The sequence below is a fragment of the Pseudonaja textilis genome, chromosome 1 (genome assembly GCF_049901715.1).
Source record: "Pseudonaja textilis isolate UNSWEBS1 chromosome 1, rPseTex1.2, whole genome shotgun sequence".
Classification (NCBI taxonomy): Eukaryota; Metazoa; Chordata; class Lepidosauria; order Squamata; family Elapidae; genus Pseudonaja; species Pseudonaja textilis.
The window spans coordinates 3,875,160-3,889,827 of NC_141990.1; the positions used below are offsets into that span (position 1 = coordinate 3,875,160).

Genomic DNA, 14,668 nt, shown 5'->3' on the forward strand with positions numbered 1-14,668 from the left:
CATTGTAAAATGCAGTCATGTGGGATGCTGCACATAACTATTAAAGGGGGGCTGGTGGCCCAAAATGAGGTCATGTGACTATGCAGGGGAGGAGTCCATCATAAGCTTAAAGGGTTGCTAAGCAGCTGGTCATAAGTCAAGGATTTCCCGTGTCTGGTTTTTCCGATCTAAAGTATCTTCTAGATTCAGTGCTCTGATTGAAACTAGACTGGCTTAAAATGTGAGTTTTATAACATTTCTTTATCAGAAATATTTGATGAATAACGTGGTGTAGGGTTTCTAGCCTAAGCAAGGGGGTGGACTAGAAGACCTCTACGGTCCCTTCCAACTCTGTTATTCTATTCTATTCCATTCACACATTTATATATCCAGGTTCAAAACATTTATAACATTTCTTTATCCCAGTTCTTCTTTGTTTTCTTCCAGCAATTTTTCTTCTCACACATAAATTCTGAACTACAGGTATTCCTTGACTTACAACTACAATTGAGCCCCCAATTTTGAGACAGTTGTTAAGTGAGTTTTGCACCGTTTTACGACTTGTCTTGCCACGGTTGTTAAATGAATTGTGGCAGTAGTTCCATCATTAACACGGCTGTTAAGTGAATCTGGCTTCCCCGTTGACTTTGCTGGTCGGGTGGTTGCAAGTCCTGGGGACCCTACGGCCGTCATAAATATGAAACAGTTGCCAAACGTCCGAAGTTGCTGCAACGGTGGGAAGTGTGAAAAAAGTCACTTTTTTTCAGTGCCGTTGTGAGTCTGAACAGTCACAAAATGAATGTATGTATTTATGACTGTTGCAGCGCCCGCTTTTGCGACCTTCTGACAAGGAAAGCCAATGGGGAATGGAGATTCACTTAACAACGGTGTTGCTAACTTAACTGCAGCGATTCACTTAACAAGAAAAGTCGTAAAACGGGACAAAACTCATATTAACAACTCTGTGTGGCTCAGCAGATTTGGGCTCAATTGTTGCCGTAAGTCGAGAATTATCAGCAGGCTCAAAACCATTTAAAACCATTTAAAAGTATCATTAAAAATAGCAACTGTAAAGTGCGTAAAAAATTATAATTGTTTTCTGAGTAAGTGCTTTCTATTTCTTACAACCCGGGGTGGGATTCTGCCGGTTCAGACCAGTTGAGGCGAACCGGTAGTTCCAGTGAGCATTTCTGTGCTTTATTTCATTTTTTTAGAGCAGAGGTCTCCAAACTTGGCAACTGTTAAGACTTGTGGACTTCAACTCCCAGAATTCCACAGTCAGCTGGTTAAGGAATTCTGGGAGTTGAAGTCCACAAGTCTTAAAGTTGCCAAGTTTGAGGACCCCTGTTTTAGAGCATAGCTGATTCGCGTGGCAGTAGAAGGTAAGTATTAGAGATGAAAATTGGCTTTTTAAAATGCTGCACCCACACGAAGCGTGCGCTCACCAAACCGGTTGTTACAACTGGTTGAATTGCACCACTGCTTACAACAATAAATTGAATTTTTGGTCTAGGAGAAATATTTGCAGGCACTTTAGAGGAAGTTTAAAGAGACTTGGAGCCCTTTTGCACTCAATTTTTCTTTTGCCGTCGTTACGAAGGCTTGTTGCTTTTCGTAGTAGGCGGCCTCGTTCACAAAGGTTGGGTATACCGTCGCCTCTCCGTCGTACGCGATGGCCTTTCCTTCCAGAGTCAAAAATATGGGATCACCTGGATTTAGCGGCTGCCAATCTCGATCCTACGGGACAGAAAGAAGATAATCTTGCAAATAACAATAGTGACAACCATTTGGATAAGGCTGTTTAAAGTACATCTCAAGGGGTATCATTGAACGACAATAAACAGCTCATACGAACAAGCCAAGCTTCATCAGGCACTGAGTTTTAAACACGCTTAAGATAAATGCGTGTCCATCATCTGACAAAAATTAAAATTAAAAATAAATAAAATACTAGCTGGATACCTGCGCTTCGCTACGGAACTATGTGATCAGGCTTAGTTTTGGGGGAGGAAAATAAGGGTGGAGGGAGAAATTCTGCCTCTGCCTACCAGCATCTGTCGGTATTCATCTGGCTAGCGTCTTGTCAGTGTGCGAGAGAGTTGAGGTCTGTTTGGAAACCAAAAGAGTATTTTCTGTGTGAGCCAGAAGGAGACAGCAAGGAGCCTGGGCGTGGCTTAGCTCAACTGTTCTGTACTAAAGCTGCTTGGTGCTGTGAAACTGAAGCTCTTCTGCTTGCGTTTTGCATTTGGAAGATACTAACTGAACAACTGCAGTGATTCACTTAACAGATGTGGCAAGAAATGTCATAAAATGGGGCAAAACTCAGTCTTGCTCGGCTACAGACGTTTTGGGCTCAGTTGTGGCCGTAAGTCGAGGACTACCTGTACAATACACATTAGAGAAGAATCACACGTGTTTACCTGTAAATTTGGGTGAATAACAGCCATAATCTCATTTCTTGGGTTCCTGGGATAATCAACTTTCTCCAATAGTTTATAGATCTCAATGGTACATGGAGGGAATTCTTGTCCTACAGAGAAAACAGTACATTATCTTCAAGTGTTCATGCCAAACAACTGACCTTATTTTAGAGACGCCATTGCTGATAATGTTTTCAGCCACTACAATGGACTATTGTAGATTACCGCTGCACCATAGAGAGTATCTTAACTTACTGCACCTGTGAAAGGTTTGCCAGTTGCACCAGGGTAGATAGGATGTCACACCAGAGGGTTAATGTCATTGCCCAGAGGATCCTGAGTTGCCCTCTCCCCTCTTTGGAAGAGCTTTATAGCTCCTGCTGCCTTAAGAAAGTTCAAAACATTCTCAAAGATCCATCTCATCCTGGGCACCCTATTTTTTTTCAACTATTACCATCTGGCAGCCGGTCCAGGATAATAAAAACAAGGACAAATAGGCTGAAAAACAGCTTCTATCCCAGGGCAGCGACTCTGTTGAAATCTACTGTCTAGTGTAATATCACCCATGCAATATCACGGGTTTGCAATTCAATGTGTGGAGTGTGAAGGATGTGTGGTTGTGTTTATTTTCATGGTCGTGATGTGCACTGAAGATGGTGTTTGATTTCATTGTACAAGGTGCAATGACAGTAAACTAAACTAAACTAAACTAAACTTATTTGCTAAAGCAAACTAAGTCTGTAAGTTGCAATTAGATCTGATGATTTGGAAACGTCTCAATAAACCCTTTTTCTTACAGTCAGGATGCTGAAAGGTGAAATTTTCATGCCGCTTATAAACTTCTGCATTGTGCATACAATAATTTTTTTAAAAAACAAAACTCTTTGATTTGCACCAACTTTAGAAATTAGATTTTTTTAATTCTCATTTTGTCATAAAAGGTTAGAAGTTGATGTCATGGAGCTAAAAACCCATAAGAAATATTTATGTTTAGCAATAATTTTCCAGAAAGGAACATTTTATATTGTGTGAGACAATTCAACTGCTCTTTGACAGGTAGATTTTAAAAAAACCTGTATCATTTATATTTGTCTGAAGTGGTGTAGGGTTTCCTGCCTAGGCAGGGGGTTGGACGAGAAGGTCCCTTCCAACTCTGCTATTCTATTCTATTCTATTCTATTCTATTCTATTCTATTCCATGTTTTCTGTTCTATTCTATTCCATATTTTCTATTCTATTCCATATTTTCTATTCTATTCTATTCTATTCTATTCTGTTCTATTCTATTCCATATTTTCTATTCTGTTCTATTCTATTCCATATTTTCTATTCTATTCTATTCTATTCCATATTTTCTATTCTATTCTATTCCACATTTTCTATTCTATTCCATATTTTCTATTTTATTCTATTCTATTCTATATTTTCTATTCTATTCTATTCCATATTTTCTATTCTATTCTATATTTTCTATTCTATTCTATTCTATTCTATTCTATTCTATTCTATTCCATATTTTCTATTCTATTCTATTCTATTCTATATTTTCTAGTCTATTCTATTCCATATTTTCTATTCTATTCTATTCTGTTCTATTCTATTCTATTCTATTCTATTCTATTCTATTCTATTCTATTCTATTCCCTGACCCAATAAGCAAAGAAGGAAGCATAGAGTCCATTCTTTAATAATGTAGGGAGTGTCTTTTTTTAAAAAAAAATTTTTTTTACAGGTAGCTTTTGACTTACAAACACTCTTGGAAACAAAACGTCTATTGCTTGGCAAGTCAGTTAAGTCTGGAGAGAGTGCAGAGAAGAGCAAGAAAGATGATTAAGGGACCAGAGGCTACAACAACTAAAGAACGGTTACTGGAATTGGGTATGTCTAGTTTGATGAAAAGAAGGACCAGGGGTGACATGATAGTGGTCTTCCAGTGTTTGAGGGGCTGCCCCAAAGAAGAGGCAGTCAAGCTATTCTCCAAAGCCCCTGAAGGCAGGACAAGAAGCAACAGATGGAAACACATCACGTAGAGAAGCAACCTGGAACTAAGGAGGAATTTCCAGACAGTGAAAACAATTAACCAGTGAAACCATATATTTTTTTCAATATTTTTTTCCAACATTTTAATGTTTTGGATTTTAACTGTGTCCGTGTCATGTAATATATGGGGGTATATGCATTATTTATTGATTCATTCATTTATTTTGTCATGTTTACATAGTGTATATTTGAGAGCCATAGGCAACAAAATTTCATTTCAATGTTTGCTGATTAATGTTCCATTCAAAAGAAAAATACAGATATTCTAAGTCGTTCTAACTTTTCTTGCGTAGCAATAGAAGCAACTTAGAAATAAGGAGAAGTTTCCAGACAGTTAGAACAATTAGTGAGGGGAACAACTTGTCTCCAGAAGTTGTGGATGCTCCAACACTGGAAGTTTTTTTAAAAAGATGTTGGATAACCCTTTGTCTGAAGTGGTGTAGGGTTTCCTGCCTAGGCAGGGGGTTGGACTAGAAGACCTCCCAGGTCCCTTTTTTCCAACTCCCTCATTCTATTCTATTCTAAATGCTCAATATTATTATTATTTTTAAAACCAAACAACATAAAAAAACACCTCGAAACTGTGAAGATGCTGAGAACATTCTAGAAAAAGGTTTGGCGGTGTTTAAAAATGACATTTCCACTCGCAGATTGTGTGCTACCGTAAATGACAAGAAGGGCTACCTTAGAAATGCTGTACCTGCATTGAATTTTGCCACGAAATCCAGCCCATGTCGGACGATCGTCCTCATTTTATCCAAAATGTCGGCCCTCAGAACGCCTTGAGGCTGAGGGCCAACTTCAACACCTAGAGAAAAAAAACCAAGAAACCATTAATACTTCTTCCGTGGGGACACCAGAGGAAATATAGTCCTCCTTCTCTGTGGTGGCCCTCGAGAGATTTGTGAGCTGCCCAGTTTTTATTTATTTATGGTTTATTTTTAATAAATATTTGTTATTTATTAATATGAACATCATCATCATTTTAGCGTTTGTCTATCCACTGAAGAATGAAGGTCTTCTCCATGTGTTTCCAACCGGAAAGAGGCCTTCCTTCTGCAATATATTAATTATTTATTAATATCTATCTCTATCTCTCTTTCTATCTATCTATCTATCTATCTATCTATCTATCTATCTATCTATCTATCTATCTCTATCTATCTATCTATCTATCTATCTATCTATCTATCTATCTTTATCTATCTTATCTATCTATCTATCTATCTATCTATCTCTATCTATCTATCTATCTATCTATCTATCTCTATCTATCTATCTCTATCTATCTCTATCTCTATCTATCTATCTATCTATCTATCTATCTATCTATCTATCTATCTATCTATATCTATCTCTAACATCTATCTATCTATCTATCTATCTTGGCTTCTAAGTGCTCACTAAGAAAGGATTTTTTGAAATGACTATCAGAGCATTAGTATTTCCTATATTACTATTATTAACACGCTCTGATGCTAAGGAGTTCTACTCCCCCTCCCCACCTGAAAAGAAATCTCTTCCAAATGCAAAACACAAGCAGAGGAGTTTCAGTTTCAGTTTCAGTTTCAGAGCACCAAGCAGCTTTAGTACAGAACAGTTGAGCTAAGCCACGCCCAGGCTCCTTGCTGTCTCCTTTTTGCTCACACAACGAATACTGTTTCACTTTCCAAACAGCCCTCAACTCTCTCGCACACTGACAGGATGCTAGCCGGATGAATACCGAGGGATACTGGTGGGCAGTCGAACAGTCGTTAAGCGAACGGTTGAGAGTCGAGGACTGCCCGATAACTGAATTATGAAAACGTGTCTAGAAACCCAAGGACGTTTGCTAAAAAATGATAACGGTAAAGATAAAGGTTCCCCTCGCACGTGCTAGTCGATTCCGGCTCTAGGGGGCAGTGCTCCAGTGGTGGGATTCAAAATTTTGTTACTATGGGGTCTGTGGGCATGGCTAGGCGGTGTGGCCACGTGACTAGGTGGCCGTGGCTTCTTTTTTTTTTTTTTTGCTTTTTGCAGCAACACCCCACCCTATTTTGGGGCCTTCTGGGCCTCGGAGAAGCCTCCTAGGGGGCATTTTTGCTCCCAGAAGGCTTTCCTGGAGCTCAGGAAGGAAAAAAATGGAGGATGGGGGGGCACAGCACCCCCCCTCACTTCATTTTGGGGCCTCCTTGGGGCCCAGGAAAGCAAAAAAATGGAGGGGGGGCAGAGGGGTTTTTTTTGGCCTTCCTGGGCTTCAGGGAAGCCGCCTGGGTGAAGCAGTAAGTAAGCAAGGGGAATCCCAGAACAGCTGATCATCAGAACAGCTGATCGTTGGGAGGGGGGGAAAAAAATACCTTAAGGCAGGGGTCCCCAACCACCGGTCCCGGACCGGTACCGGTCCGTGGATCATTTTTTACCAGGCCGCAAAGCTTGGGCGCCGCCATCTTGTTTTGACGGCGCTTCTGGGTTTTCGGTTGTGTTAGTGTTTGGGGATAAACCCCCAAGCAGAGTATGCAGCAGCAGTCAAGCCAGGCAGGCAAATGAGAGAGAGAGTGGGCCCAAAAGTATACACACACTGGAGACAAAAACACTGTTTGTGGTTTTAAAATAGTTATTTATTGCACACAGAGATTAAGAAGTGTCATTCAGTCCATATATCATTATCCAGTATATCCATCCAGTTATCAAGTCCATTAACAGTAAATACAATGTCTTTATCTGCTTGTAAATCTTCTCCTCCCGATACCTTTCTCTCAAAGACAACGCTGAATCCTCAGCTCACCAAGCAAACAGTCTTTGTGGTCAGTTGAAATGGTATCTGGCACAGTAGCCTCCAAAAGTAAGCAGATAGACGTTCCAGCAGGCAGCAGACCAGGAACAGAACCAGGTGCATCCAGAAGCCGGATCTATTACGTTTCCCTTCCTACCTTTATGGCTGCCTGCAACCGCACCCACAATGACATTGCAGTTTCTTGTGCTTAAAGCTACATAGACACTTAATCCTAGGTTTACATATTTATTCAACCCAAACCTGGTTGGTGTATCCATATACCCAACATTCTCCCCTTTTGGGTGACATAAATATGTAATGCCTTTACATTCTAAACCCATATTTTTCACAACTCTCTAGATGCTTAATAGCACCTTGGGCTTTAGTAAAATGATCAGCTACATTGTCCTCCGACATGCAGTATTCCAGCTGTATCAATTTACTCTGTACAGATTGTCTTACATTAAGATACCTCAAATCTGTATGTTTACTTCTCGTTTTAACTGCAATATTAGTGGCCATTTGAATTGCTGCCTGATTATCTTCATGTACAACTACAGGGTAATGTACAGTCATACCCATATCCTTCAACATTTGTTTGTACATAATCAACTCAGTACACAATAAAGATAAACAGGAGAATTCTGCCTCCATAGTAGACAAACTTATATGCTGTTGCCTTATTGACTTCCAGCCTATTAACGTCTTACCCAGCATTATGGCTGTTCCTGAAGTCGACTTTCTAGTATCTCTTTCTGCTGCAAAACTAGCATCTGCATAAGCACTCAATATGAGATCACCCTTTGGTTCTAAATACAGTGCATGGTGTAATGTTCCTTTAAGATATCTTAGGATTCTTTTCAATGCTATCCAGTGACATTGAAGCGGATCATTATTGTGTCGTGCCAGCTGATTAATACTAAAAACAATATCTGGCCTTGACCAATTGCTAATATATGATAAGCTACCAATCAAAGATTGATACAGTTTCTTATCACATTTGGGACTTTGTGTATCCATTTTGCAAATATCCTGACTCATTGGAGTCTTTGCAGGCTTACAAAGTTCCATTTTATAATCTATTAGCAATTTAGATATCTTATCTTCCTGAGATATCTTAAAACCTTTCTGTGTTCTCAGTATATTCAATCCTAGATATCTCTTTATCTCCCCTAATTGCTTGATTTTTACCTTCTTGGCTAATGATGTTATTATTTCATTTGCTTCATCATTAGTTTTAGTAATCAGAGCAATATCATCAGTAAACAACAATAATAATGATATTTTCCCATTCTTATCTCTCTTAAATAGACATGGGTCGGCTAAACCAGCTTTAAACCCTATATTGGTCAGTTCCTTCACAATATACTGGTTCCATTCATAGCCCGATTGTTTAAGACCATAAAGGCTCTTCTTTAATAACCAACAATCATTATTATTGTCACCTTTCAATCCACTAGGCTTTTTCATATATACAGTATGTCTTAGTGGAGCATGCAAGTAAGCAGTTTCCACATCTAAATGGTTAACTATATATTGCTTGCTTGCTGCCCACACTAATGCTGCCCTTAAAGTTGCTGCTTTCAGACTAGGTGCAAATACTTCATCATAGTCTTTTGCACTTTGTCTAAAACCTTGGGCTACTAGCCTTGCCTTATGGATTGTGTTTCCATCCTTATCTGTTTTTATTTTAAAAATCCACTTGCAGCCAATGGGTTTTTCATTACTAGGTAATCTCACGTTTTCATACACCTTCATATCCTTCAGAGACTTCAATTCTTTATTAATTGCTGCATACCATTTTTCTTTCTCTTTAGAAGGATATCTTCTTATCTCATCCACAGTATTTGGGATTCTATTTTCCTGGCACACTGTATTAGCCTGGTATCTATCAGGCGGTCTAGAAATACGTGTAGTCCTTCTGGGTATTATTGGGCTTGGTTGAGTTACTACCTGTTCCTCATCTTCAGCTATTTCTTCCTCTAGGGGCTGTACTTCTTCCTGTACTTCTTGCTTTACTTCTTTCTTAAAGTTACAGGGATACTTAATGGGATTTCTGTATGATTCAATAACCACCTCGTTATTGCTATCCTTCTCTATCTTATCCCATCCTACGTGCTCTAGAAATTGGGCATTAGCACTACATAACACCTTAGATGTGCCTTTCTCCCAAAATCTATATGCCCTATGGTTAGCTTGGTAACCAACGAAGAATAATTGTTTAGCTCTGTGTTGCCCTTTACGCCTGAGTTGTGTAGGGATATGCACCCATGCTGGTGCACCAAATGTGCAGGTAACTCAAATCAGGCTTCCTGCCATGCCACATGGTGAATGGTATTCCACCAGTAGTTGAGTTAACCACGTTATTTAATAAATGATTAGCACACATTGTGGCCTCCCCCCACAAAGAATCAGGTAACCCAGAATCAGTTAACATAGTACGGGTCATTGCCTGCAATGTTTGGCCTCGCCTTTCAACATATGCATTGTGCTGTGGTCTGTATGGTGCAGATGTCTTATGAGCTATTCCAGCTGCCTTTAACCTACTCTGGAATTTGCTATTAACAAATTCCGTGCCGTTATCTGTCACCAAGGTTATAATTTGCCGTTTGGTTTTTCTTTCAGCAAACTTTAACCAGTTGAAGAAATGTTGATATGTTTCAGTTTTGCTTTTCATTAGGTAGCAAAACCCATATCTAGAGTAATGGTCCATAATGCTCAGTATATATCGAGCACCCCCTATACTGGGTTTCTTTGGACCTATAATGTCTGCAAATACTACTTCTAAAGGTTCTTTAGTTTTGAAACCATTTAGCCTATTTGCAGGCAATATTTTACTCTTATCTTCACAACAGACATTACAACGCAAATACTTATCACAGGGTTTTAACCTTATTCCTTCAGATAACTCTACTGTAATGCTTTTAGCATTTTAAAATTTACATGCCCCAAACGCCTATGCAATAAATGGATACATTCATCATGAGGCTTGATATTATTAAATACAGTTTGTGCCTCCCCTTTCTTACTATCGTGTAAGACATACAATGCTCCATTTAAAGCTGCAGTTACCTTTTTGCCATCTCTTTCCAGTATGCACTTATTATTCTTAAATGTAACCACATATCCTAGTTTATCTAATACTCTTACAGAAAGTAAATTCATTTTTAACTGTGGTACATATAACATTTTTATATTCTGGTTTAAACATGGACAATAAGCAATACCTTCACCCTTGGCCTTGAGGTGCCAACCATTGGCAAGTGATATACGTTGAGAGCTTGTAGACATTTTTATAAACTTTGTCTTATCTCTCGTGATGCAGTGGGATGCTCCACTGTCCACCACCCATAAATCATTCTTGATATCACAATTGCCAAGCATGGCCAGTTCAAAGGATTTCTTTGGCTTCTTTACATTCTGGCTTTTTCCTTTTCTGCAGAATCTTGCCAAATGTCCTCTGCCTCCACAATTAAAACACTTTTTAATTGTGTATGCCGTGAAGATAACTTCTCTTCTTCCGGTGCTTTACTTTACACAGCTGGTTTCTTTCCAGCCTTGAAGATAATTTCTCTTCTTTATTAGGCTTATTTTCTCTCAGCTGGTCACGTTCAAACCTTCTCCTGGCTTCTTCTAATAGCCTGCCGGTAATCTCAGTTACTGATAAACTGTCTTTTGGCAACACCTCTAATGCAGTCACAAAATCATCATAGCTTCGATCCAGAGAAGACAGTATGATGTATACTTGTTGCAACTCATTAAATATAAGCTCTTTTTCTTGCAATTCTTGAAAAATGCTTTTCATACAGTTTAAATGAGTTAACATGTCTCCATTTATCTCAAGATGTGTTCTAAACAGCTTCCGTGTAAGATTGATATGAGCTCCTACACTGTCTCGAACATAAATCCTTTTGAGATTCTCCCAGCAGTCTGCAGCATTTTCCACTCCACGGATATGAATGAGTTGCTGGTCAGACAGGGTGAGACCTATGATGCACAAAGCCTGTTCATTCTTTCTTTCATAGTCCTGTATCAGTTTATAATCCTCTTCATCAGTAGGATCTAAGTTAGATACATCTGGTGGGTTTGTAATTATGTCCCACAAGCCTTCTCTTCGTAGAAGTAAACTACACTTCATTGACCATGAAACATAGTTTGTTCCATCTAGTCTGGATATCATGGACAGACTTGGCAAATTTACTTGTGCCATTGCTCTGCAGAAAAATAACTATTCAACAAACAGTTTGTCTTTACAGCAATGTGTAACTCACCCCAAAAATCTAACTCTCAGATATAACCTGGTTAGCTAGACTGTGCACACTGCTGGGCCCATAACCAATGTTAGTGTTTGGGGATAAACCCCCAAGCAGAGTATGCAGCAGCAGTCAAGCCAGGCAGGCAAATGAGAGAGAGAGTGGGCCCAAAAGTATACACACACTGGAGACAAAAACACTGTTTGTGGTTTTAAAATAGTTATTTATTGCACACAGAGATTAAGAAGTGTCATTCAGTCCATATATCATTATCCAGTATATCCATCCAGTTATCAAGTCCATTAACAGTAAATACAATGTCTTTATCTGCTTGTAAATCTTCTCCTCCCGATACCTTTCTCTCAAAGACAACGCTGAATCCTCAGCTCACCAAGCAAACAGTCTTTGTGGTCAGTTGAAATGGTATCTGGCACAGTAGCCTCCAAAAGTAAGCAGATAGACGTTCCAGCAGGCAGCAGACCAGGAACAGAACCAGGTGCATCCAGAAGCCGGATCTATTACGTTTCCCTTCCTACCTTTATGGCTGCCTGCAACCGCACCCACAATGACATTGCAGTTTCTTGTGCTTAAAGCTACATAGACACTTAATCCTAGGTTTACATATTTATTCAACCCAAACCTGGTTGGTGTATCCATATACCCAACAGGTTGGAAAGCAGCGTTTGGGTGCTCACGCCTTAGTTTTGTCGAAGAGGAGTGGGGGCGGCTTTGAACGAAGAGCCATCCTGTTGGCGGTGGAGTCTCACGTTATTCAGGTACCGGTCCATGGAAGAATAAATATTTGTGAAACCGGTCCCTGGTTGAAAAAAGGTTGGGGGCCACTGCCTTAAGGAGTGACTGGGTGGGCTAGTGTCAGGCGGGTGGGGTGAGTGAGCTTCCCGTGGGCTGGGCAAGCAAGCGAGCCGCAACAGGGCGATGGGGTCTGGGGCGTGGCCAGCCAGAAGTTACTACCTGTTCAGCGACCCCCTGTCAAATCCTTGCTACCAGTTCGCCTGAACCGGTGTGAACCGGCTGAATGCCACCACTGTGATGCTTCTCTCCGTTACAAAGCCAAAGAGCCAGCACTGTCCGAAGAGGTCTCTTTGGTCATGTGGCCAGCGTGACTAAAGGCCAAAGGTGCACGGAATGGCGTTCGCTTCTCACCAAAGGGGTCCCTATTTTTCTACTTGCATTTTTTTTTTTTACATGCTTTCAAACTGCTAGGTTGGCAGAAGCTGGGAGAAGGAGCTCATTCTCTTATGCAGCGCTAGGGATTCGAACCGCCAAACTGCCGACCTTTCTAACCGACAAGCTGAGCATCTTAGCCACAGAGCCGCCACATCACCCAGTGGTGGGATTCAAATAATTTAACAACTGGTTCTCCGCCCTAATGATTTCTTCCAAAAATCAATTCACCAAACTGCTCAGAAAGTTAACAACCGGTTCTTCCGAAGTGGTGCAAATTGGCTGAATCCCACCACTGACGTCACTGCTAAAAATGGTACAGGGTTAAATAATAATAATAATATTTACCAATTGGATGTTTTGCTACAGATCGGGTCGTTGCGTATTTCAAATTGGGATGTTCGAGAAGTAAGACTGGACATCTGTCTGGGGACACAGCATGCTGCAGAAAACATCAATTGAATGTTCTCGTTATGGAGACTTATGACCACAATTGTACAACTAACATTTCTGTTGCTAAGCGAGACAGTTGTGCGTTTTGTCTCATTTTATGACCTTGAGTGACAGAGTTATTAAGTGAATCACTGCCGTTTTTCAGCTAGTAACCCTGGTTGTTAATTGAACCTGACTTCCTCATGGATGGAAACTAACCAAGGAGAGAAGCAATTATTGTGGTCCAATGGAAGCGTGCAGAACTGGCAGCAGAGTCGGACAGTAGGGAGGAACATGCGCCAGTCCTGGAAGAAGGCTCGGACAAGGGATCTGCGTCTGACACAGAGATGGGGCCAGGGCCAATTGGGAGTGATGTGCTGACACCGGAGCCTCCAGAATCTAATATCAGTGAGGCAGAGGAACAGTGGGGGCCTGTTACCAGTGCGCACTTGCGCAGAGCTGTCAGAAGACAAGAATAGTTAAGACTCGGGAGTAAGGCTTGGAGATGATTGACCCCTCCCACAAGACATAAAGGAGGAACAAAGGGACAGGAGTCTTTGCAGGAAGCAACTTTGTTCATTCTGGTCGCTTTAAAATCCAAAGCTCCATGTTGATTCTGTGCTCCGTTTGGCCTGGTAGTGCAGCTAATTGGCAATTTAGTCGTTGGCAGCGTTGCAAGGGAGATAAAGGTGGGTGCTTATCAGCCTTATCCCAAAAGACTGTGGCAGACTTCTGTTGGACTGTCTGGGACTCAGTTACAGGTGGTGAATACCTATAATTCACAGCCATTGAAACAAAACAAAAGGTTTTGGGGAACAGTGTGTGATTGTTACTGTCTCAGGAAGCCTTGGTCAGAACAGTAACCTGGAATTAAGGAGAAACTTAATCCAACAGTGTGGACAATTAACCAGTGGAACAGCTTGCCACCAGAAGTTGTAGATGCTTCACCACTGGAAGTTTTTAAAAAGAGATTGGACCCCCATTTGTCTGAAATGGTCAAAGGCAATGGTGGCTAACCTTTTTCAGCTCCTGTGCCAAAAAATGCAATGTGTGTGCAATCCCCCCGCCCCCGCCCCCTCCTTACCTGCATTGCACCTCAAAGCTGATTTTCACCTGGTTTGAGGCCTTTTTCGGCCTTCCAGAGGCTTCGAAAAGCCTCTGCAAGGCTTTTCAGGCCAAATAATATGCCAATTTTGTCACTTCCGGTATTACAGGAAGTGACGAAACGGGCCTATTCGCCTCTGAAAGCCTTGCAGAGGCTTTTTCTGAGCCTCTGGGAGGCCAAAAAAGGCCTGAAACCCGCAGAAAAATTAGCTGTGAGGCATGTGTGCATGCGCAGTGAGGTGTTTGCCTGCGGTCCGAAACACTCAGCTAGCTCTATTCCGTTGCCCAGACTCCACCCCACAAGGGAATACGGAGTCGTTAAAAGATGAGGACGAGTGATTCGCCTAACAAATATGGAGAGAAAAGTTGTAAAAATGAGGCAAAGCTCACTTCACAAATTTCTCCCTGAACGAGATAAATTTTGGGCTCCACTGTGGTCTCCTGCCTGCCTTTTTTTTGGGGGGGGGGGAAATACCTGGATATAGTGGCACATCTGAATGGCA

At 40.9% G+C, this 14,668-nt stretch overlaps 1 protein-coding gene across 1 annotated transcript in view; it reads right to left on the reverse strand.

Moving 5' to 3' along the window:
• Nucleotides 1-1,154: 1,154 nt before the first annotated feature.
• The window catches only part of ASPA (aspartoacylase), a 25,895-nt gene continuing 12,381 nt past the window's right edge, over nucleotides 1,155-14,668 (reverse strand). Inside the window, exons 2-6 of the mRNA XM_087924437.1 lie at nucleotides 14,641-14,668; nucleotides 12,978-13,071; nucleotides 5,140-5,247; nucleotides 2,400-2,509; nucleotides 1,155-1,716 (exon numbers count right to left, since the gene is read on the reverse strand). The exon at nucleotides 14,641-14,668 is cut by the window's right edge and continues 168 nt beyond it. Of these exons, the coding sequence (XP_087780563.1) occupies nucleotides 1,513-1,716; nucleotides 2,400-2,509; nucleotides 5,140-5,247; nucleotides 12,978-13,071; nucleotides 14,641-14,668 (544 nt within the window). The 3' untranslated portion in view covers nucleotides 1,155-1,512. The remainder of the gene's footprint in view (nucleotides 1,717-2,399; nucleotides 2,510-5,139; nucleotides 5,248-12,977; nucleotides 13,072-14,640) is intronic.